This window comes from Zonotrichia leucophrys, unplaced genomic scaffold, assembly GCF_028769735.1.
Source record: "Zonotrichia leucophrys gambelii isolate GWCS_2022_RI unplaced genomic scaffold, RI_Zleu_2.0 Scaffold_44_408678, whole genome shotgun sequence".
NCBI classification, from domain to species: Eukaryota; Metazoa; Chordata; class Aves; order Passeriformes; family Passerellidae; genus Zonotrichia; species Zonotrichia leucophrys.
In genome coordinates, this window is record NW_026992249.1 from 310,053 (window position 1) to 332,375 (window position 22,323).

Genomic DNA, 22,323 nt, shown 5'->3' on the forward strand with positions numbered 1-22,323 from the left:
TAAGCTGAGCTACAGCCCATGAAGGGGACTTTTCTGAGTTTGTCATCTCTTTTGGAGCAGCAAGAGGTTTTATTGTTTAATATTGTCCATTTTTGTGTGCTGGTGAATGCTTTGCCTGTTAAATAAACAGTTTTTTCCACTTTTCTCCAAGGAAATCTTTTTCCCCTAACCAGTTGGGGGAGGAGCCACTTGAATTCGCTTTTCTAGAGGAAACCCCTTCAGAGGTTTTCTCCCAAATTTTCCCTAAACCAGTACACAGTGCAACTGGCCAAGCCATGAACAGCCAGTGCCTCCAGGAGAATGTTGTGGGAGACAGTGTCAAAGGCTTTACTAAACTCCAGGGAGACAACATCCACAGCCTTTGCCTCATCCACTAGGCAGGTTGCCCTGTCATAGAAGAAGATCAGGTTGGTCAAGCAGGACCTGCCTTTCCTAAACCCATGCTGGCTGGGCCTGATCCCCTGGTTGTTCTGTAGGTGCCATGTGATGGCACTCAAGATTATCTGGTCAATTACCTTCCCTGGAAATGAGGTCAGGCTGACAGGCCTGTAGTTCCCCAGATCCTACTTCCAACCCTTCTTTTGGATGGACATGATATTTGCTAAATTCCAGTCTTCTGGGACCTCCTTTGTTAGCCAGGACTTGTGATAAATGATTCAAAGTGGCTTGGTGAGCACTTCTGTCAGCTCCTTCAGTACCCTTGGGTGGAGCCCATCCAGCCCCAAGGACTTGTGTGTGTCTTAGTGGTGTAGCAGGTCATTGACCATTTCTCCTTGGATTGTGAGGGCTTCATTCTGCTACCTGTCTCCATCTTCCAGCTCAGGGGGCTGGGCACCAAGAGAACAAACTGGTCTTGTTATAAAAGACTGAAGCAAAGAAGGCATTGAGTACCTCAGCCTTTTCCTCATCCTTTGCCACTATGTTTTCCCCCACACTTAAGTGAGGATATTCTCCTTACCCCTCCTTTTGCTGCTGATACAGAAACATTTTTATTATCTTGTATGGCAGCAGCCATATTAAGGCTTTGGCCCTTCTAATTTTCTCCCTGTACAACATTATGACATGGTTGTAGTCCTCACAAGTTGCCTGCCCCTTCTTCCAAGAGTGATCAACTCTTTTTTTTCCCCCCAGCTTCCAGCCAAAGCTCTCTGTTAAGCCAGACCTGCAATCTTCCCCAGCAGCTCATCTTTCAGCACATGGAACAGCATGCTCCTGAACCTTTAAGAATTCTTTCTTGAAGAATGTACAACCTTCTCAGATTCCTTTGTCCTTCAGTGTAGGGGAACAGAATATAAGAAAATAAAGATAGTGTAGAAAGTAATCTTACCCCTAAGGAGTTGCAGCTGGGCCAATTATCAAAGATTAGGAATAGGCCTGACTTTAACAGGCCACAGCTGTAACCAATGAGAAGAAGAGTGCTATAAAAGAGTGGGGTGGGTGGTTGAGAGGGGAATTGGGGTCAGTTGGTTACTTTGTGACGAAGAAAGAGTCAGTGCTCTGAGGAGATGCCCACGAGAAACACCAAGAAAGTATGGAACTTTTGCTATAAGGAGACAACCGTATGGAACTCCTGCAATAAGATGACAACACTTCAGGACTGCCTCCCAAGGGAGTCCATCAGGCAGCCTCCTAAAAAGGCTAGTACCTATAGCATGGAGGCTGAAATACTGAGTATCAGGGTTTTCCCCCCCTCAGTGAACATCATATTTTCACCACAGTGTCAATCTCATTTCTGCTATTTTCAGTGCATATAATTTATTAAAATTATATTGTTCTACAGTAAAGAAGTAACACAATGGCCCAGAAAATCTTCACCTATAAAGCAGTCAGTAAAATAACTCCAGCCTCAGTAGGTAGCTTAAAATAGAGACAATGCATTGCAAAGATATTAGCTGACCCCTATTTTTTTATCCAATGCCTAGATTCCTACATATACAGGCTCTGCAGGAAAAATTTCTAAAAAAGCATTCTGTGGTGATAACCAGCCATGTATTTACTTGCAGCTGAAGCACCTAATTCTGTGTAACAGAAAAGACTACCAGATGAAATGACAGAAGACTATTATTATTTTGTCTTGGTTTTGTAGACAAATTTTGGGAGAAAACACCCTGTAATGAGTATTTCCTTTAAAAGGGAAAGGGCTTCAATAACCCCCTTTTCTTCTGCCAATGAAATTGATACCAGCAGGTGAAAGTGAAAAAAAACCCAAAACTGTTTATTAACAAAAAAAAGGGGGGTGCCCACAAGGCACAGAAAAGGATTGAATAAATGCTAGATATGAATTCCCAGAAACTTACCGTCCACCCACACACCCACAGCAGAACAAAAAAAACCCCTCAAATTCCCAGGGAAGAAAAATACACAGGCTGACTGTGTGACCTGGAAAACAAAATGGCGACTGGTCCCTTTTGTCTCTGGGAAGGGGAAGAGTATAGTATTTTGGGCAACCCCAACATCTGGGAATGATTGGTACCTGACTATTGATTCAGAATGTTGAACAATTGTTTTATCAAAATTATACTATATTGCACTAATATTATATTAAATTACATACTAAAGAGATATTAAAGAATATTAAAAAGATACTAAAGAAAAATTTGTGACTGTCTGAGACAGCTAGGACACAGCTTTGACCTAATTGGCCAAGGAATTAAAACAATCCTCAGCAGAATCTAATTGCCAAATTACTTCAGGTAAACAATCTTCCTAACACATTCCACATGTGCAAAACAACAGGCCTAGAGAATAGAGATAAGAATTGTTTTCTCTTCTCTCTGTGCTTCTTCAGGAAAAATCCTGTGAGAGCGAATTATGTCTCTCTCTGTTCAGAGAATGTGAATACCACAGAAGAGTTCACATAGCAGCCTGGAGCAGAGCAGATGGGAAACCTGTTGATGCTGTTGATCCTCTAGCGTTGGTTTTCCTCCTCACAGCAAGCAAAACTGGTGGATTTTGCTGTCTTGGTCTTTCCTGGGGTTCAGACTGGCCATGGCTGCCCCACAGGCTCCTCGAGCCAGAGAGAAAAAAAAAAAACAAAACCAAAAAAAGTTGCCAAAAGGATTTGCCAGTGAAAAGCCTCCATGCCAGGGGAAGGAAAAAAAAAACCAAAAAAAACCCAGTAGCTTCTTGCCTAAGTTGGTGAAAATTAATCTAGCAGAAGGCAATGAAGTAACAATCTGTGTAGCCACCAACCACTGGAGAGAGAGAGATTGAACAGAGCCCACGCCCGGGGCTCCCAGGCTCTGGCCCCACCCCCTGGTTAATCTTAAAGATACTGCAGATATTTCTGGGCATAAAGCAGATGATTACGGAATAAAGTACATCATAAAATCACCCCAAGACAATTTCTACTAATATCCAAAGAAGGGTCAGCCATCCCTGAAATACTGAGAAATAAATTACACAGCTTTATATAACTGCCTGCAGATTTCACAGTTTTTGTCATGGTTTAAGAGCGGCACCCCCTAATTTGGTGCCGCACGACCACCACCACACTCACTTCCCTCTCCCCTCCAGTGGGAGATTTAAGAGGCAGAGATTATGGGTTAAGATAAGAACAATTTACTGGAAACAGCGACGAGATAAAAAACCAAACAGTAACAGCAACAATACTAATAACAAAAGCATACAAAAACCCCACATTCACCAACCGACCTGGCACCACACAACCCCCCAAGAAAAGGAACAAAATGGCGGGGGACCCTCTGCAAGCCACCTTTTTCTTCCTGATGGTAAGCAACATCCCCCTCCTCCTCAGAAGTGAGAATTCCTTACTGCTGCCCCCCCCAGCAGTGAGATGCACCCAGAGGCTCTAGGATCCATGCCCTCACAACTACTTTGGAATAATTCACTGTTCTGGCCAAAAAAACAGGACATTATCTACCCCTTGTTCTATACCATCTAGCTCATGTCCAGATCTTATACCTTCCAAATATATACGTATGTATATATAAAAAATATACACAAGCAAACATATAATTTCCATTGTCAATGGCCAACCTCCAAGATGTCTTTAGAGTTAATTTAGTCTGACTGTGGGTTCTATCTGTCCTAGATGCCTTCCAGGGGAGGAGGGCTGGTGTGCTATCATCTGGCTGCTGCATCAGGAGCTCATGACTGGTGTATCTAGAGCAGTCCATCCTCATTGTCCATGGTAGTTATGGCACAGTGGCAGAATCATTCAGCAACCGATATTATACAATTCAACATTAGAGACTGTTCTCACCCAAAATCAAATTCCCTTGAGGTACACATTTCCCCATTCCTCTGCATTACCAACCAAGTGCACCCAGGTCCCTGAGCAAAAACAATCCCACAGATGGGTTTGCCTTTCCTTGAGGCAGGACTAATCCAAACTGTCTTCCCCCTAACATATTTCTCATATGCACCATGGGGACTTTATCCCCTTCTATGGTACATGGAAGTTTTGATTGGGCAGGGCCAGCTCAACTGGTAGAGCTCTAGTGTTAACTAACCAGGTGGCCTTTGCTAAATGTAGATCCCAATGTTTGAAGGTCCCACACCCCCTCACTACTTTAAATGTGTTTTTTAACAGTCCATCGTACCATTCAATTTTCCCAGAGGCTGGTGCATGATAGGGAGTATGATACATCCATTCAATTCTGTGCTCTCCAGTTCAGCTATCTATGAGGTTATTTTTGAAATGAGTCCCATTGTCCAGCGCAATTCTTTCTGGGGTGCCATGTGGCCAAAGGACTTGCTCTTCAAGGCCCAGGATGGTGTTCCGGACAATGACATGAGGGACAGAGTATGTCTCCAGCCATCCAGTGTTTGTTTCCACCATTGTCAGCACACAGTGCTGGTCTTGGTATGTTTGTGGCAGTGTGATGTAATCAACCTGCCAGGCCTCCCTATACTTATATTTTGATCATCGTCCCCCACAACACAGAGGCTTTGCCCACTTGGCCTGCTTGACAACAGCACATGTTTCACAGTTATGGATAATCTAGGATATAGTGTCCATGGTTAAGTCCACATCTTGATAACGAGCCCATCCGTATGTTGCATATCTTTCCTGATGACCTGATGCATCATGAGCCCATTGAGCCAGAAATAATTCACCCTTATGTCACCAGTCCAGATCCACCTGAGACACTTTAATCTTGGTAGCTTGATCTACCTCACCATTTTTCCACACGCACCCAAGAGTCACACTACTGAAGAACATCACATCTACATGATGTACTTTTACAGTCAATTTCTCAACCTGAGCAGCCATGTCTTGCCATGATTCAGCAGTCCAGATGGCTTTCCCTCTGTGCTGCCAAATAGTCTTTTTTCCATTGGTCCAAACACCCCCACAATGCATTTTCTACCATCCACAAGTCAGTGGGGAGGTGGAATGCTGACCATTTCTCTCCTTCAGCAATATCCAAAGTCAAATTGATGGCTTTCAGCTCTGCAACGACTTGATCGACCTTGGCCCTCAATAGCTTCTGCAACTCACCGTGTATGAATCCATAAGTCAGCTTTCTGTGTTTGATGTATCCCTACGATATGGCAGAAATCATCAAGAAAGAGATTGTACTGTTTTTCATTTTCTGGTCGCTGACTATATGGTGGGGCGTCCTCAACACATTATGTTTTCCTCTTCCTCCACTAAAATTAGTCTGAAATTCTCACCTGCTGGCCAGTTTGTGATGACTTCCAAGATCCCTGGGTGATTGGGGTTTTGAGCTTGCTGTGTGATTAACACAACCCACTTACTCCACATAACATCAGTGGCATGATGTGTGGAAGAGACTTTTCCTTTGAACATCCAGCCCAGCACTGGCAGTCGGGTTGTCAGGAGGAGCTGTGCTTCAGTGCCAACCACTTCTGAAGCAGCTTGAATCCCTTTATAAGCTGCCAGTATCTCTTTTTCAGTTGGGGTGTAAAAGGCCTTGGATCCTTTGTATCCCTGACTCCAGAATCCCAGGGGTTGTCCTTGGGTCTCCCTAGGTACTTTTTGCTAGAGGCTCCAGAAAGGACCATTCTCCTCAGCTGTGGTGTAGAGCACATTTTTCATATCCTGTATTGTCCTGACTGGCCCAAAGGCTACTACATGAACAATCTCCTGTTTAATTTGTTCAAAAGCTTGTTCTTGTTCAGGACCTCTGTTGGAGGTGAGGAAAAAAAAAAAAAAAAGGAAAAAATAATTGCTCTCAGGGAATTTTTCTCCCATTTGTTGGCTAAGAGATGAGAACAACGATATTTAAGAGATAAAATATGTGGCTGGGAGACGGGAGGGATGCAGTTGGCTGCAGTCTCTTACCTGGGAAGTGAGCTTGGTAGCTGGGGGATTTTTGCTTGGAAAGTGCAGAGATACCAAGAGACTTGGCTGGGGGTCAGGGGCTGGGCTCAGCTCTCACTCGCTTTCGGGATTGGAGGGGGGATAGTTTGTGCTTTTGATGCCAGACTGTTGCTGCCCAGAGGATTCGCTGCCACTGCAGAGTTTCATCCTTCACTGCTTCTCCTTACTGTGGGTGAGCCTTTGCTTGCAAGAGTGGTCATTGAACTAGGTCTTTTCAACACTGAACCTCACTGGGAGGGACCTTCACCATCTACTTGGGTGCCTCAAGGGTAACCTGGGACCCCAACTCCCTTCCCTTCTCCAGAGGGAGCATCTCCTGGCTGTTTGCAGCAGCTGCTTGCAGGAGCCTGGCTGCCACTGCCCAGCCCCACTATTTTCTGCCACTGTTTAGGGTTTTTGCTACGCTTTGCTTGCCACCCCAGATGTGCTTGCCTCTGCTGCTCCAGCCTACTGCTCTGAGGTTCCTACTACAGTCCATTTCGCCACCCAGAGGGACACTGAGACCAGCTGCTCTCCATGAGTTTGCAAAGGAAGCCCCTTTTCTCTCACTCCTGCCATCTAAGCTGCCATTAACCACATGGAAAGAAGCTACTGAGCTCATGCCACAGCGCCCTCTGCAGCCACAGGAGAATCAATGCATCAGCTCTGCCTGGCCAAGAGCCAACAGCACCCCTGCCAGCTGTGACCAGAACTACATCAAAGGGGAAAGTGCTTGACAGCCAAGAGAAGGCTGTTATTGGATTTCTGGGTTTTTTGTTTGTTGTTGCTGCTGTTGTTGTTGTTTGTTTGCCTTGGTGCATATATATATATATTCTAGTAAAGAGCTGTTATTCCTTTTCCCATATCTTTGCCTGAAAGCCCCATAATTTCAAATTATAATAATTTGGAGGGAAGGTGGTCATATTTTCCATTCCAAGGGAGGTTCCCATCTTCCTTAATAGACACCTGTCTTTTAAACCAAGACAACCCCACCTGAAACTCTTTTTCTTCCATCACACATGATAGAGAGGGTTTACAATCTGACTGTAATCTGGAATATGCATCCTCCAAAAACCCATAGTGCCTAGGAAAGCTTGTGTGTCCTTCTTGCTGCTGGTGGGGACATAACTGCTATTTTGTTGACCACTTCTATTGCCAGAGTCGGGTAGTCATCTGAAGCACTGTTCGTTCTCCTTCTTTCTTTGACATCACTGCCAGTGAGTTGGTATATAATGATGGCATACTCCATAGGCACTTCTGCCATATGCATTGTATACACCAGACTGCATCTGGATCTACAGGAGACTGCTCATTATTTTAATCCCTATAGAGTACCTCCAGCACAGCTAATTCTCTCAGGTACTAGATACCCTGCTCCATGGCATTTCACCTGCTTGAATGTGCTATTAGAAACTTTTTGAGAGAATACCTTTCCCTCACTCTTCACAGGAGTCACCTATAGAGGCTGAGATTCCCCAGAGCACGGCGAACAGGAGCGGGGCATGTCTCTGGGGGCATGGCACAGCAGTTTGCGTGGCAGTTTGCACAGGCAGGGCAAGCAGGCAGGGTTGCAGGTTCCTCCTGCTAGTGAGGATTTTTGTTTGTTGTTTCTGTTGGTTGGTTAGTTTTTGGGGTTTTTTTTGTTAGTAATGGTTTTTACATGATCAAAAACTGCAATCAGTAAAAGTGTATGTAGCTAAGTAGAACCCTCCAAAAAGGATGTGTCTGTCCAGACGCATTCCTGCGCAGTGTTTGAGCTTATCAGTGGTTCCAGGGGGCGTTGCAGAAGAAGCCTGCCTGTGGTGGTGAAACACCAGGCCAGAGGCCTTACAAACTGAATCCTGACTCGAGCCAACAGAAGCCCTGAGAAAGCTGACAGCTCTTCATGAGAACAGTCCTGCAGCAGTGAAAAACAACTTGTTTTCCTTGAGAAAGAAGTCTAGGACTGTGGAAAACAACCTGCTTGCCCTGAGAAAGAACTGTGAAAGGACTGTGAAAAACACTAGCCACCTGTAAAAACTGTTTTTACACTGTTAGGTAGAAAAATGAAAACTATGTGTTACAAACAACTCTTTCTGCACGTACACACCGGGGGATTGAGTGACCAATCAGTACAGGGTAACAACTTGTTACTGACCAATTGGGGATAGACAGGGGATGTTCTTTAAAAACTCTATATAAAGAGATATGTGAATAAACCAGGATCTTTTTTCTTCTTTGCTCCATAAAAGGGTGTCCTGCATCTTTCTTTAAGGAGCTCTACAGCGACACCTGCCAGCAGTGTGAACAGGTGAATGATCTCCTTTCACTGGTGCCTGAGCTTAGGGAGGAAGTTGAAAGACTATGAAGTATTAGGGAAAGTGAAATGGAAATAGATTGATGGAGTTGTGCCCTTCCATCCTTGAGGGAGACCCATCAGGAGTCAAAAGACTCCCCTGCCTCTCACTGTCAAGCAATAGGAGGACACCTGGTAGATGAAGGGGAGTGGAAATGGGTCCCTACTAGGTGAGGTAATAAAAATTCCTCCCGACCCCTATCACCTACCCAGATGCCACTTCGGACTAGGTATCGGCCCTGGATCTAGAGGGTTAGCCAGAGGATGTAGAAGAAAATAATCTGCCTGGAGAGCCTCCCAGTTATGCTTAATCTGTCAGACAGATCACCACCTCTACCATTAAAATGAAAAGAAGGGTAGTTGTAGTGGTGACTCCCTTCTGAGGGGAATGGAGGGCCCCATGTCAACTGGACCCAACCCATAGAGAGGTTTGCTGCTTTCCTGGGGCCCAGGCACAGGATATTACTGAGAGACTCTCTGGGCTGATTCAGCCCTCTGATTAATATCCACTGCTGATACTACAGGCTGGCAGTGGTGAAATTGAAAAGAGTGTCAGGGCAATAAAAAGGGACTTCAGGGCACTGGGTCAAGTGGTTGATAGGGCAGGAGCACAAGTAGTGTTCTGCTCAGTCCCTTTAGTGGTGGAGAAAATCACTGAAAGGAATAGGAGAACCCATGTTATTAACAAGTGGCTCAAGAGTTGGTGTCATCAGTGGAATTTTAGGTTTTTTGATCATGGGGAAACTTTTTCAGCACCTGGCCAGCTGGAACTGGATGGGCTCCATCTCTCTGTTAAGGGTAGAAGGATTTTAGCTTATGAACTGGCAGAACTTATTGAGAGGGCTTTAAACTAGGTTTGAAGGGGGAAGGGGATGCAGCTGGGCTCTCTGGAAGCAGGCCCAAGGGTGGTAAGCCTGAGATAGGGGTGAAATCAGTAGCCTAGCTGAAGTACATGTATACTAATGCATGCAGCATTAGTAACAAACAAGAAGAGCTGGAGGCCATGGTGCAGCAGCAAAGCTATGATGTTGCCATCACAGAAACATGGTGGGACAATTCACATAACTGGAGCACTGCACTGAATGGCTACAAGCTCTTCAGGAGAGACAGGAAAGGGAGAAAGATGGAGGGGTGGCCCTTTATATTACGGAGGCTTTGGACGCCATAGGTATTGAAACTAATGACGATGAAGTTGAATGCCTATGGGTAAGAATTAAGGGGAAGGCCAACAAGGCTGACATCCTACTGGGAGTCTGTTATAGTCCACCCAACCAGGAAGAAGAGGTGGACAACTTATTCTATAAGCAGCTAGAGAATGTTCCAGGATCACCAGCCCTTGTTCTTGTGGGTGATTTTAACCTAGCAGACTTAATACAGCAGAAAAGAGGCAGTCCAGGAAGTTCTTAGGGTGTGTGGAGGACAACTTTTTGTCACAGCTGGTGAGTGAGCCCACCAAGGGAAGCACTATGTTAGACCTGTTGTTTGCAAATAGAGATGGGCTGGTGAGAGATGTGGTGGTTGGAGGCTGCTTGGAGCATAGTGATCATGAAATTATAGAGTTCTCGATATTTGGTGAAATCAGGAGGAACATCAATAAGACTTTTACAATGGACCTCCAGGAGGGCAGACTTTGGCGTATTTAGGAGACGTATTCAGAGAGTTCCTTGGGAAGTAGCCCTTAAAAACAAAGTAGTTCAGGAAGCGTGGGCATGCTTCAAAACAGAGATCTTGAGGGCAACAGGAACAGATTATCCCTGTGTGCCAAAAGATGAGTCGATGACACAAACGTCCAGCCTGGAGGGGCAATGAAGTTTCGAAGGAACTCAGGAATAAAAAAAAAAAAAACGTATCATCTTAGGAAGGAGGGTCAGGTTTCTCTCAAAGTATTCAAAGGGGTTGCTCAGGCATCTAGGAAAAAAATTAGGGAGGCCCAAGCTCAGTTTGAACTTAATTTTGCAACTTTTGTAAAGGATAATAAAAAATGTTTTTACAAATACATTAATGGTAAAAGGAAGGGTAAGACCAACCTTTGTTCTCTATTGGATGCGGGAGGGAACTTAGTAACTGCAGATGAGGAGAAAGCATAAGTGCTTAATGCCTTCTTTGCCTCAGTCTTTAGTGGGAAGACAGCTTGTCCTCAAGACAACTGTTCTCCTGGGTTGGTAGATGGTGTCAGAGAGCAAAATGGTCCCCTTGTTATCCAAGAGGAGGCAGTCAGAGAACTGCTGAGCTGCTTGGATGTTTATAAATCTATGGGCCAAGATGGGATCCATCCCAGGGTGATGAGGGAGCTGGCAGATGAGCTTGCAAAGCCACTCTCCATCATTTACCAACAGTCCTGGCTCAATGGTGAGATTCCAGATGACTGGAAGCTGGCCAATGTGACACCCATTCACAAAAAGGGTAGAAAGGAGGATCCTAGTAATTATAGGCCAGTTAGCCTGACCTCAGTACCTGGTAAGGTAATGGAGCAGTTTATTTTGAGTGTCATTGCACAGCACTTACAGGATGGCCAGGGTATCAGACCCAGCCAGCACTAGTTTAGGAGGGGTAGGTCATGTTCGACCAACTTGGTCTCCTTTTATGACCAGGTGACCCACCTGGTGCATGCAGGAAAGGCTGTGGATGTTGTCTATTTAGAGTTCAGCAAGGCCTTTGACACTGTCTCCCACAGTGTACTCCTGGAAAAGCTGGCAGTCCACAGCTTGGACAGGTGCACTCTTTGCTGGGTTAAGAACTGGCTGGATGGCCGGGTCCAGAGAGTGGTGGGGAATGGTGTTGCATCCAGCTGGCAGCCAGTCACCAGTGGTGTCCCTCAGGGGTCTGTGCTGGGGCCAGTTCTGTTCAATATTTTTATTGATGACATGGATGAGGGTATTAAGTCTTTCATTAGTAAATTTGCAGATAACAATAAGCTGGGAGCATGTATCAATCTGTTGGAAGGTAGGAGGGCTCTGCAGAAAGACCTGGAATGGTTGGATAGATGGGCAGAGTCTAATAAGATGACATTTAATAAGTTCAAGTGCCGAGTCCTGCATTTTGGCCACAATAATCCCCTGCAACACCATAGGCTGGGGACGGTGTGGCTGGACAGTGCCCAGGCAGAAAGGGACTTGGGGGTACTGGTGAACAACCGACTGAACATGAGTCAGCAGTGTGCCCTGGTGGCCCAGAAGGCCAACGGCATCCTGGCCTGTATCAGGAACAGTATGGCCAGCAGGAGCAGGGAGGTCATTCTTCCCCTGTACTTGGCACTGGTGAGGCCGCACCTTGAATACTGTGTCCAGTTCTGAGCCCCTCAGTTTAGGAAGGATGTTGAGACGCTTGAGCGTGTCCAGAGGAGGGCAACAAGGCTGGTGAGGGGCTTGGAACACAAGTCCTATGAGGAACTACTGAGGGAGCTGGGGTTGTTTAGCCTGGAGAAAAGGAGACTCAGAAGTGACCTTATCACTCTCTACAACTTCCTGAAAAGTAGCTGTAGTCAGGTGGAGGTTGGTCTCTTTCTCCAGTCAGCAACTGACAGAACAAGAGAACACAGTCTTAAGCTCCACCAAGGGAAATATAAATTGGATATTAGGAAGAAGTTTTTTACAGAAAGGGTGATAAAGTACTGGAATGGTCTGCCCGGGGAGGTGATGGAGTCACCATCCCTGGATGTATTTAAAAAAAAACTGGACATGGCACTTGGTGCCATGGTCTAGTTGAGGTGTTAGGGCTGGGCTGGACTCGATGATCTTAAAGGTCTCTTCCAACCTAGTAATTCTGTCTTCTTCCTAATTTTCTGGTCATTGCACACAGCCCAGAACAGGGATCCCGGTTGCTTGGCCACCATACCCCAGGATCAGAGCAGCCAGGTCACCATGGACTCACCCAACTGGCAGCTGAAATCTTTTCACATATCTTGCAGCTCATCCAGGGATAGGAATCAAGTGATTATCTCTGGCCCTGACTCTTCCTCCTGTTGTGTGGGCCCTGCTTCATCTTTAACCCTCACTAAGTGAAATTATTCGGCCTTGGATTTTTTTTTTCTGTATAGGTATGACTGCTACCAACATAGGTTGTTCCTCTTTTTCAACTGCAGTTTGAGTGGCCACAGTGTCAGTGGCTCTGCTTTCCTCCTCCTTCCCCTGAGGGTGCTGTCTAGTGACAAGCAGTGTCCAATAAATAGTAGCCAGGGCCCAGCACACTGCAACAAGTTGGTCCCCTGTGGAGCAGTCACAGCATTATCCTTGCAAATATTCTGTCACTTTAACAGGGTCCTATATTTGTTCAAGGGTGAACTTCCAAACCACTGGTGCAGAGAATTTCCCCCAAAACTGGCTCATTTTCTCCCACATTCCATGCCACTCATGACTATCCATCTACCCTTATGGCAGATCTCTGAATAACCTCCCTAGATAGCTCTTTCTTGATTCTGAACATGGTATAGACTGCACTGAGGAGACCTGGCAAACTTAGCAACAAGAAGAGGCTTTCCTTAACATCCAAAGGAAATTGAAAATTCTCAAAAGCTGATGTAACAGGCCTGAAGCAGGAAGAGAGGGTAAAAAGCTGGGGAAAATCATCCTTCCCTCTTTCCCCCACAGACTAGGTATGATTATTAATGAATTTCTAGAGGTAGCACCCAAGGCCATGGCAGGAGAGCAGCACTGAAGACACATCCCTAATGGCCCTCATTGCCCTTGACGTTATAATGTCATAAACTGATATCACACAGTACAGCAACAAAGCAATCCTGATCCCTATCCCTGCTCTGAGAAGGAGCACTGTGACAGGCACATAATGCATATACTGAAACACATACAGGGTTAGGTACCACAACCATGTGAACAGACCAAGCAACATTGTGCCTAGTGGCTCCATACATAATACAACAAATTCTTAGATCAAAATTGCTTCCCAACAACTCTGGGCAAGTCTGTTATCTCAACCCTTCATGCCTCACACTGGGTGTCAATTAAAGGCTGTTGTGGTTTAGGAGCAGCACTTCTTAATTTAGAGTGTGTCCCATTTTCCTCCCCCCACTCGCTCCTTCCCTTCAATGGGAGATAAGAATGGCAGAGATTATGGGTTGAGATAAAACTATTTACTGGAAAAAGCAATGAGATAAAAAAATGAACAGTAACAGCAACAATGTTACTAACAAAAGTACAAAAAGAGGGTGATTTGCATGCAAAAATCCCCAAAAAATCCCCACATTCATCAACCAACCCAGCACTGCATAACTCCCAAGACAATTAACAAAATGGTGTGGGGACACTCCATGTGCCATCTTTTTCTTCTCGACCATAAACCATGCCCCCCCCCCTCCTTCTCAGAATTGAGAATCCCTTACTTCCACCCCCTGGCAGTGATGTGAGTAGTATAGAATAACAACCTAGGCATGCCCAGATGGCTCCAGGCACTTCTTCCTCATGGCTACTTTGAGAAAAATAACTGTCCTGCCCCAAAACCACAAGAGGTTTGCATTAAAATTTAACTAGGTATTTCCTGCCACAGAATACACATGCTTGTAATATAGTAATACTGAAGTCAACCAGTTTATCCCAGACAGCTGAAAACATTTCATTAAGATACTTTTCTTACATGAATGCAGTCTAAAATACTTGGTAGAGAGATACAGTAATACTTTGTACACTTAAGCCAGTGAATGAAAATTGGTTGAAGTTGTTCCTATTCAGTCAGATAGGTCAGTGTTTTGGCTTAAGACATGATATTAATCTAGAGAGCTACAGTGTTGACAACAAAAGCAGTCTATTGTTCATAAGGTTACAAAGCAAAAAACAGACTGCATTTAAAGTTAATCTCTACATTTCACCCAACAATTTAAAAAACTCCTACCTTTATGATTTGAATATAAAAGATTATTTTATAAAACAATTAATTTAAATACTTACATTCCATCTATTAACAGTGCTAACATACCAAAAATCTATAGCTGTGAACTATGCCACACCCTCCCCTGCAAGGCTACCTCTCTACACACACCATTTGGTATTTGCTGATTCACAGGTACAACTGAGTCGTTTTTGCAATCCTTTGGAAGCTACATGTCTTTGCATGTTTCCATTCCTTCAAGATGCAGATCTGGACACAAAAGTTGGATGTGCCTGTCTTTGAATGCTTTGTTACTGACTATTCCAGAGAAGAGAGCCTTTTGAAGGCAGAATTTTTTGCCAGTCAGACATTACTTAAGTACATTAGCTCTGCTATGCACTTTCGCAATGTAATTCATTTAATACCCACTTCCTCACACAATCGGCACTGTACCCAAGTTATTAATTTTCATTCCTCCTGCTCTTAGAAGAAACAATCCTCTTTCCACTTCAACCCATGAAAATCAAACCAACTACACATCCCTTGATTCCACATCAAATCCATTATCAACACCTTTCCTATCTCTTCTACAGGAGAAGATTGTTGTACCTAAAACTCTGCAGGATTCTTTTTCCACAGTTCTTCTCATGAAGTCTTCTATGCTGAATGCCTTCTCTTACCAAAAAGCCTCTAAGGTGGCTTGTACTTTCTCTGATTGGCTACCAAAAACAGAAGGCAAGCCTGACAACCAGATCTACCCCCAAAAAACAACAGAAGTACACATCAAATCCTTCCCTGAGAGCCATACAGATGGAATCTTGTGGTCTCCTACTGCCAAGGTACATCCTGCGGAATCCAGCATACTCCCACTCTCAAAAGGCTGACATGAATCGATCTGGGAAAACAGGTCTCCATAGCCAGAGCACACAAGCCTGCTACACAGGAAATTACCATAGAAGTCATCTGTGTAAATTCTTTTAAGTTGTTCTGAGACCAAGACATAACAAGGAACAAGGGAGAGGAACGTACCTAAATTAAAGGTGGATGAAATGCTTATGGAATCAAAGGATAACCAACAAATGCTTCAAAAGAAGTGTTTAAAGAAAAAAATGGGAGAGTTCGTTTTCAGGATATGAAATCGTTGGTGCCAGTCCTGCACCAATACTACCATCTCACCTCTCCCACGGCTACGTTTCCCACGGTCTGAAGGCCTGTCTCCTTGACTGTTGTCCACTCCATTCTCTTCAGCTCTGACTGTGGAGAGAGGACAGCTTAAGACACTCATGCATGAAACAGTATAGCCATCTGCTTAACCTAAACCTCAAGAAAAAGGGCAAAATTTTCAAGTGGGCTGGTTAACAGATATCAGTCAGCCCTGTTCTTCTGCAGCCTAGCTACAAGCAAGTTATGTTTACTTTGCGCTAAACCATTAGGAAGCAAAATATCTAAGAGGAAAATGCCCTTCAGCAGACGCATTTCTGTTGGGTTGGGGTTTTGGGGGAAGGGAGAAAGGCAGTGTTTTGCAGCCTACACTATTAATTATGGCCTCACCTCTTTTAACAAGGTAGGAAAAAAAGCTGCCTCATACTATGCTTCCTCAATAACAGGCTATGTGGCAACAGTGAAAGAATAAGGAACAATCAAGAACACCAACTCTTTTGTCCGCCCATACCATATACCTCTACAGCCAGGGAAACTTAAAACAACTCTCCTTTGTATTTAAATCAGAAGGATAACAACCAGGTGAAGGTGAGGCATCAGAAAAGCACACTGCACCTTAACTATTTCACTGAAAACTCCTGAGGAAATACTCCAAAAGATGTCTGGCTCTTTGAAGGAAAATAAAAAAAAGACTGAGAACTTAAAACACTGTTGAGATTTTGTACTGCACAACATTTCCTAATGGCAGCAACAGAACCAATAACGCTTGCAGTGGAAGGAGATATCAAGACTTTGTAACAACCTGAAACAAATCTTTAATTCCAGTTTGCAAAAAGAGACAAGCAGCACCAGGCTCTGTCAAAAATTTTGCCCTTCACTTTCATTTTGATGGATTTGAATTCAATTTTTCTAAGTATAGCTGCAAGTTTTATTACTATTTTTTCCTAACTTTGACATTATTTTACAAAGATTCACAATGTCTTCACTGGCACAATATTTGAAGATATTACAATAATTAAAAGAATTTACTAATATTATTTTTTTTTCCTGCTTTTAAGTCAAAAGCTAAACATATTTTTTCATTGGTGTTTCTCTGCTCATCTATCAGTGTGTATGGCCCTTACAGGCAATTTATATAGCTTTGATACTGCTGATAAAACTTAAATAGAAAAAAGCAATGCGCATCCAATGGTGATCTAATGTGATGCTACCTAACTTGGAAACATCAGTTTGCTTTTGTACCATGTATTTTTGCACCTGTATAAGCTGTAGAAAAATTTTAAACATTTCAACCCACAAAGAACTTTCTGTGTTGTATAAACTCACATTTGGTTGGCTTATGAGTAACATATGCTAAAGAGTAATAATGATCCCAGTCTTGTCATTCCCCTTTATAAAAAGATGAGAACATCTTCAGGCTCTCCAACTCATAAAATGAAATATAATCAAAACTGGATAATTTTTTCATTAAAAGAAAAAAAAAAGTGTATCTGCTGTGCAGCAACATGCTTCTCAAGCAGTTTTACAGAGTCAATTCTAAAACTTAAAAAAGAACAGCAATTTGTATAAGATCAATTAATCAAAAAAGGACAGAAATTTAAATTTAGTGTCTCTGAATAAACACAGACCATCTCAAGCCCAAGTCTGTCCTGGTTTGAAAAGGAAGTGAGTTTTTTGGGATGCTGTGGTCAAACCAATAGGTGCTCAGATTTGAACATTAGCACCTGGTGTGGCCACTGAGGACATGGATACGCCTCTGAGAACACAGGGGGTTAAAAGCAGGGAACTCCCAGGGGGAAGCTCTCTTGGGTTCCAGTCCGTGAAGGAGGTCAGACCTCCCCTGCCTGGCTGCGGGCTGGGCAGGGGAGGGGAAGCCATGCAGCCAGGTGAGGTAGGCCAGGGCCTTGGAGAGAGAAGGGAGGTTAAGGCCCCTGCAGGATGGAAGGGTGGAGGAGCACTAAGAGGCATTGGGCAGCCACCCCACCCTTCCACCAGGAGAGAGAGAGGGAGAGCTGGTGTCTGTGCCTGTGCCACCTTGTGTTGCGGTGTGCTGTAATGTCCCATTTTAGACTTCCAGGTCACCTCCCAGTTATGCCTATACCTCTTCCCCCTCGCCCCCTTGCTGAGTGAGTCCTGTCAATCAGGCTTAACATTCCAGCAAGGCGTCGTGTGGTTGGTCAACTTCAAAGGATGCCCCTCAGGCCCAGAGGTCATTGGTCTGTCTAGGTGTCATCCTCTCCTGAGACCCCGCCCCTCCCACCTGGTTGGTGGCTCACCTGTCCCCTCCCCTCCCCCTGCCCCGGGAGCTCAAAAGGTGAATCAGGCCATGCGGTCGCGATTCTGTTGGAGCTGTTCCCAAGATTCAGACCTCTGTAACCATGGAATAAACCTCTGGATATAACCCTCCAGCAGAATCCATCTCCTTTTTCTCTTCACCATCGCCTGAAGCTTTCCTCCTGAGGTAAACAGAGTTCCTAACAAGCCTGGACTTGTTTAGTGCCCAGCTGCAACCACCAGCAAGCTAAAGGTGTCTCTGGGGTGAAACACCACAGCTGCCGCCTTTGGCCCAGCAGCAAGGGTCAGACTGGCCCAGGCACAATCTAACTGGTAATATTGGGATTCTTATTCCAATAACCTTGAAATTTGATAGCATGGCCAGCCAAGAAGGAGAAGGGGGGGAAGGGGGGGGGGGTGCAATGAGAAGGTGCCTGGCAGGGCAGCCGTGGGAGTTCTGGACAGGCAGAGCCTGAGATTTTTAACCCTTTTCTTGGATGATGGAAACCTTACAAATGCTGATCCTCCTGGAGTTGAATGAGAAGACAGACAGAGATGAGATAAGAAGAAATGGGCCACAAGAGAAGTTGAGAAGAATCTTGGGTGGGCGGAGGTGATGGAGTGGCCTTTGGCTGGACTTTTCTTGTATAGCCATGGACAGAACCATTTTTCCTGTGACACAGAGACTGCAGAGACTGCATTTAGGGGGGAGGCAATGGCTTGGAGCCAAGAGACTGCAGTGATGTTATGTGAAGGAGTGTGTGAACAGAGACAATGGGTGAGGAGGGTGGTGGTGGTGCCCTCCGTCTTCAGGGAAGAAGAAGATCTCTGTTCTCGAGACCCCTCGGCCCCAGGGGGTGAATTTGGGGGGGACAGGTGTCCCGAAAGTGAGAGACTGTGCTTTTTTTTGGAACTGGGCAAAGCATCCTTAAAAGAGAAAACCCTAGAAGCAGCTCTGGTCCATGCACAGTGGTGAGAGCACTGTACATGGAAGGAAGATGTCACGATGGCACATGTTCTCCGGGTGGTGCCACATGTGACATGGAAACACAAGAGGTCTCAACTGTGTTTCCAGGGGAAGCCTATGGTACAAGAAGGACTCCCTCTCCTTGATGAACTGAGAATTGATTATCTGAAGGGTGGTGATGGACTGAGAGTTGGTGATCTGAGGGGTGGATGTATTGGAAATTTGGTGGGGGGAGGAGGAATGTTTTTTGGAAGGTGTCATGGTTTGACCCGGAAACAGGATTTCTGGGATGTTGGGAATTTAGCTGTTAGAGAATAGAAAAGTACAAAACCGTGGCTAATTCCAAGTCCTGCACCTGTATTGATAGCATGTCCTTGGGCCTAGCTGTAGTATGATAACAAACAGTGAAAGAGGCATGAGAAAAGAGGGATGTAACCCTTAAGGAATGAGGAAGAGTTGATGGTATAGTTTAACCAATAGATTGCTTAGTTTACAGAATATTCATAAGCTTATTACTCGCTGTATAAGTGTCTGATGCTCTTTTCAATAAACGGAATTTGCTTATCACTGATATTGAGTGTCTGAGTCTCCCCTCACCGACAAATGGCTCGACCACGACAAAGGCCTCATTTTTTTTCTCTCTGTAACACTGGGATGCTGTGTGGATGGGGCCAATGAGTGGTCAGTTTTGAATATTGCCATCTGGCCCAACCACTGGGTACTGGGATCCACCTCCGAGAACACAGGGTAAAAGCAGGGCTCTCCTCCTGGCAGTTCCTCTTTGGATTTCCGGCGGTGAAGGAGTTGAGTCTCTCCCCCGGCCCAGTTGCTGGCTGGGCTGGGGGAGGGGAAAAGCCATGCGGCCCGGCCTGGGAGAGGTAGGCCTGGCCCCCTCCCCCCAAGGGTGGAAGGAAAAAGAAATGCCGGGAAGCAATGGGCAGCCTGTTCCCCCCCCCCCCCCACCTTGGAGACAGACAGAGAGTGTGCAGCTGGTGTTTGTGTGCCATTACCTTGAAAGCAGTAAACATGTGCTGGCAGCAGGCAGCCCGGCTGAGAAGATGTTGGGGGGCTGCAGCCAGGAGTCCAGCCGCTTGGAGGAGTTTTTAACCCTTTTTTGGACAATGAAAACTTCACAGAACATTAACCCTTCCTAGACGAGGGATAAGAGTGGAGGAGGACGAAGGAAATGAGCGAGTGATAAAGGTCTGGACCAGAGAGAGAGAGAGTGAGAGATGTTAGGAAGATGGAGAAGAGGGAGTGGCATTTTATGCTGGACTCTTTTGTGCAGCCATGGACAGAGCTATATTTCCCTGGAATACAGAGACTGAGTCCAGGGGGAGAAATGTCCCAGAGCCAAAGAAGATTCACAGTGTATACCCCTCGGCCCCAGGGGGTATATAAAATATGGGGGGGACAGATGTCCCAGAGGTGAGAGATTGAGCTTTTCTGGAACTGGACAAAGTCTCCTTAAAAGGACAACCCTGGAAGCAGCCCTGATTCTGGTCCGGTGGTGAGAGCACCGGAACAAGGACGGAAAAGGCCACCACGACACATGGAAGGACTCCCTCTCCTCTTGAGGAACTGAAGTTGAGCATTCTAAAGGGTGGTGCTGGACCCAGAATTGATTTTGGATTGTATTGTATTGGGAATTTGGGGGGGAGGAGGAGGAGGAGAGTGTTTTTGTGAGGTTTCATTTTCCTTCTGTTTTTTTTTTTTTTCTTTCTTTTTCTTCCTTTTGTATGTAGTTTAGTAATTGTTTTTGTAGTTTAGTTAATAAACTTTTCTTCTTTTTCAAGTGAGAGCCTGCTTTGTTTATTCCTGGTCAAAATCTCACAGCAGACACCAGAGAAGGTGTATTTTCATGCGGGCATTTGTGCTTGTGCCAATGTCAAACCAGAACAGAAGGTTTTCATTCTGAGTTCTGTGTGTGTTTCTCTTTATGTATAGTTGTAGGTTAATAGAGTTTTCTTTATTTCTAAGTTGGAGCCTGCTTTGCTCTATTCCTGGTCACATCTCACAGCAGACACCAGGGAGGATATATTTTTATGGGGGCGCTGGCATTGCGCCAGCGTCAAACTGTGACATGGTCACAGACAGATCGAGCATACCTGTTGCATAGATGATCCCTTCAGTGCTGAGCTATAGGTCGGACACATTTTACTCCATTAAGCATTTGCTCTTAACTCAACCATGCTGCAAAAAAAGCATCTGAATCTTTAAAAATGAACCCAAATACATACACTCTCGGCCACGGTTGCCTCCTCTTCCCCATCTGTTGGAACTTCCCCATCCACGGCTCATTTCTCTGTCCCCTCGTTTCTCTCTGTTCTCTTTGTTTTCCAAACCTTCTTTTCCAAGGTTTTTCTTCTTTCCCCCTACAGTCTCCCAAGAAGTCTATTTGGATAGAATAGAATTAGATACAAAAGTCAAAAAGGAAGAAACAGCTCTCAGTGTATGCTTCTACCTCACATCCCTCCAGTTCATGGGAAAAAACCAGCCATACATACATATTACACTGATACAAATGGAAACATAAGTTGTATTTTTTGAAAGAAATGAAAAAGAAACATGTTTTAAAAGTTGGATTTTCTTATGAAATGTGAGAATCCCAAATATTTCTGGCTATAATGGACTTTTACTAGTTCAAGGAAGCCTAGATATGACCACAACACACAAAATCTGCAAAGCAAGCAACAGTTTCCCTCCTAACTACCTCCATAAATCTAGCAAGGGAGCATGTACAGAGCTATTCTTTTCTCCAAAGGAAACAAAAAAATGTTTATAAGTATCATTGAACAACAGACAGTAAGTACGTGGCCAGGGGGAACTGCTATCCAGATGTACTAGAATTCAAGCACCAAGAGACAGAATGGCAAAACAATAACTTGGGAAAACTGGAGCTTTGGCTTTAATATGAAATTCCACCTTTAAAATAAATTCAGGGATCATATCAGCTCTATAGAAATTGAAAATAAAGCAACTAAAACACTCATCAAGAATAGCACAGAAACTCATATTATGCAATTGCACAGTTAGTCTATTGAGCTGTTAGCTGCAAAACAAAGAAGAAAAGTATTACGTGCAAACCATTAAGATGGCAGAGAGGTTTACGTACATGCCCCCATCTCTAGGAGCTTTTTGTCTAGGTAAGGTATTTGAGAGGTAAAATTGCACATGCAAATGAGATGGCATCAACCGTAAAGCACTACAAAAAGCCATGACCTCTGACAGGCCCCTGCATTCAACAAAAAAGGTTGGCTATCAATAGTTTCCGGTTCTGTCCTATCTCTTCTCAATTCAGACAACAGCAACTCAGCAGCCCTCACAAGGTAGGCAATGACCAGATAGTCCAAGATGCCTAGAATTGAGGAAACTAATTCTACTGAGAAAGCAGGTAACAAAGCAGTTTATAAGTATTAACTCAATGTTTCAGTATCTCCTTTGAGACAATAAGTACAACAATAGTTTTGGTTTTGG

At 44.6% G+C, this 22,323-nt stretch overlaps 1 protein-coding gene across 6 annotated transcripts in view; it reads right to left on the minus strand.

The window, feature by feature from the left end:
- The window catches only part of LOC135460424 (ubiquitin-associated protein 2-like), a 211,888-nt gene that overhangs the window by 162,408 nt on the left and 27,157 nt on the right, over positions 1 to 22,323 (minus strand). For all 6 annotated transcript variants that reach the window (XM_064737240.1, XM_064737241.1, XM_064737239.1 and 3 more), the window contains exons 5-6: positions 21,087 to 21,240; positions 15,621 to 15,698 (exon numbers count right to left, since the gene is read on the minus strand). In XM_064737240.1, coding sequence (XP_064593310.1) covers positions 15,621 to 15,698; positions 21,087 to 21,240 — 232 coding nt within the window. The remainder of the gene's footprint in view (positions 1 to 15,620; positions 15,699 to 21,086; positions 21,241 to 22,323) is intronic.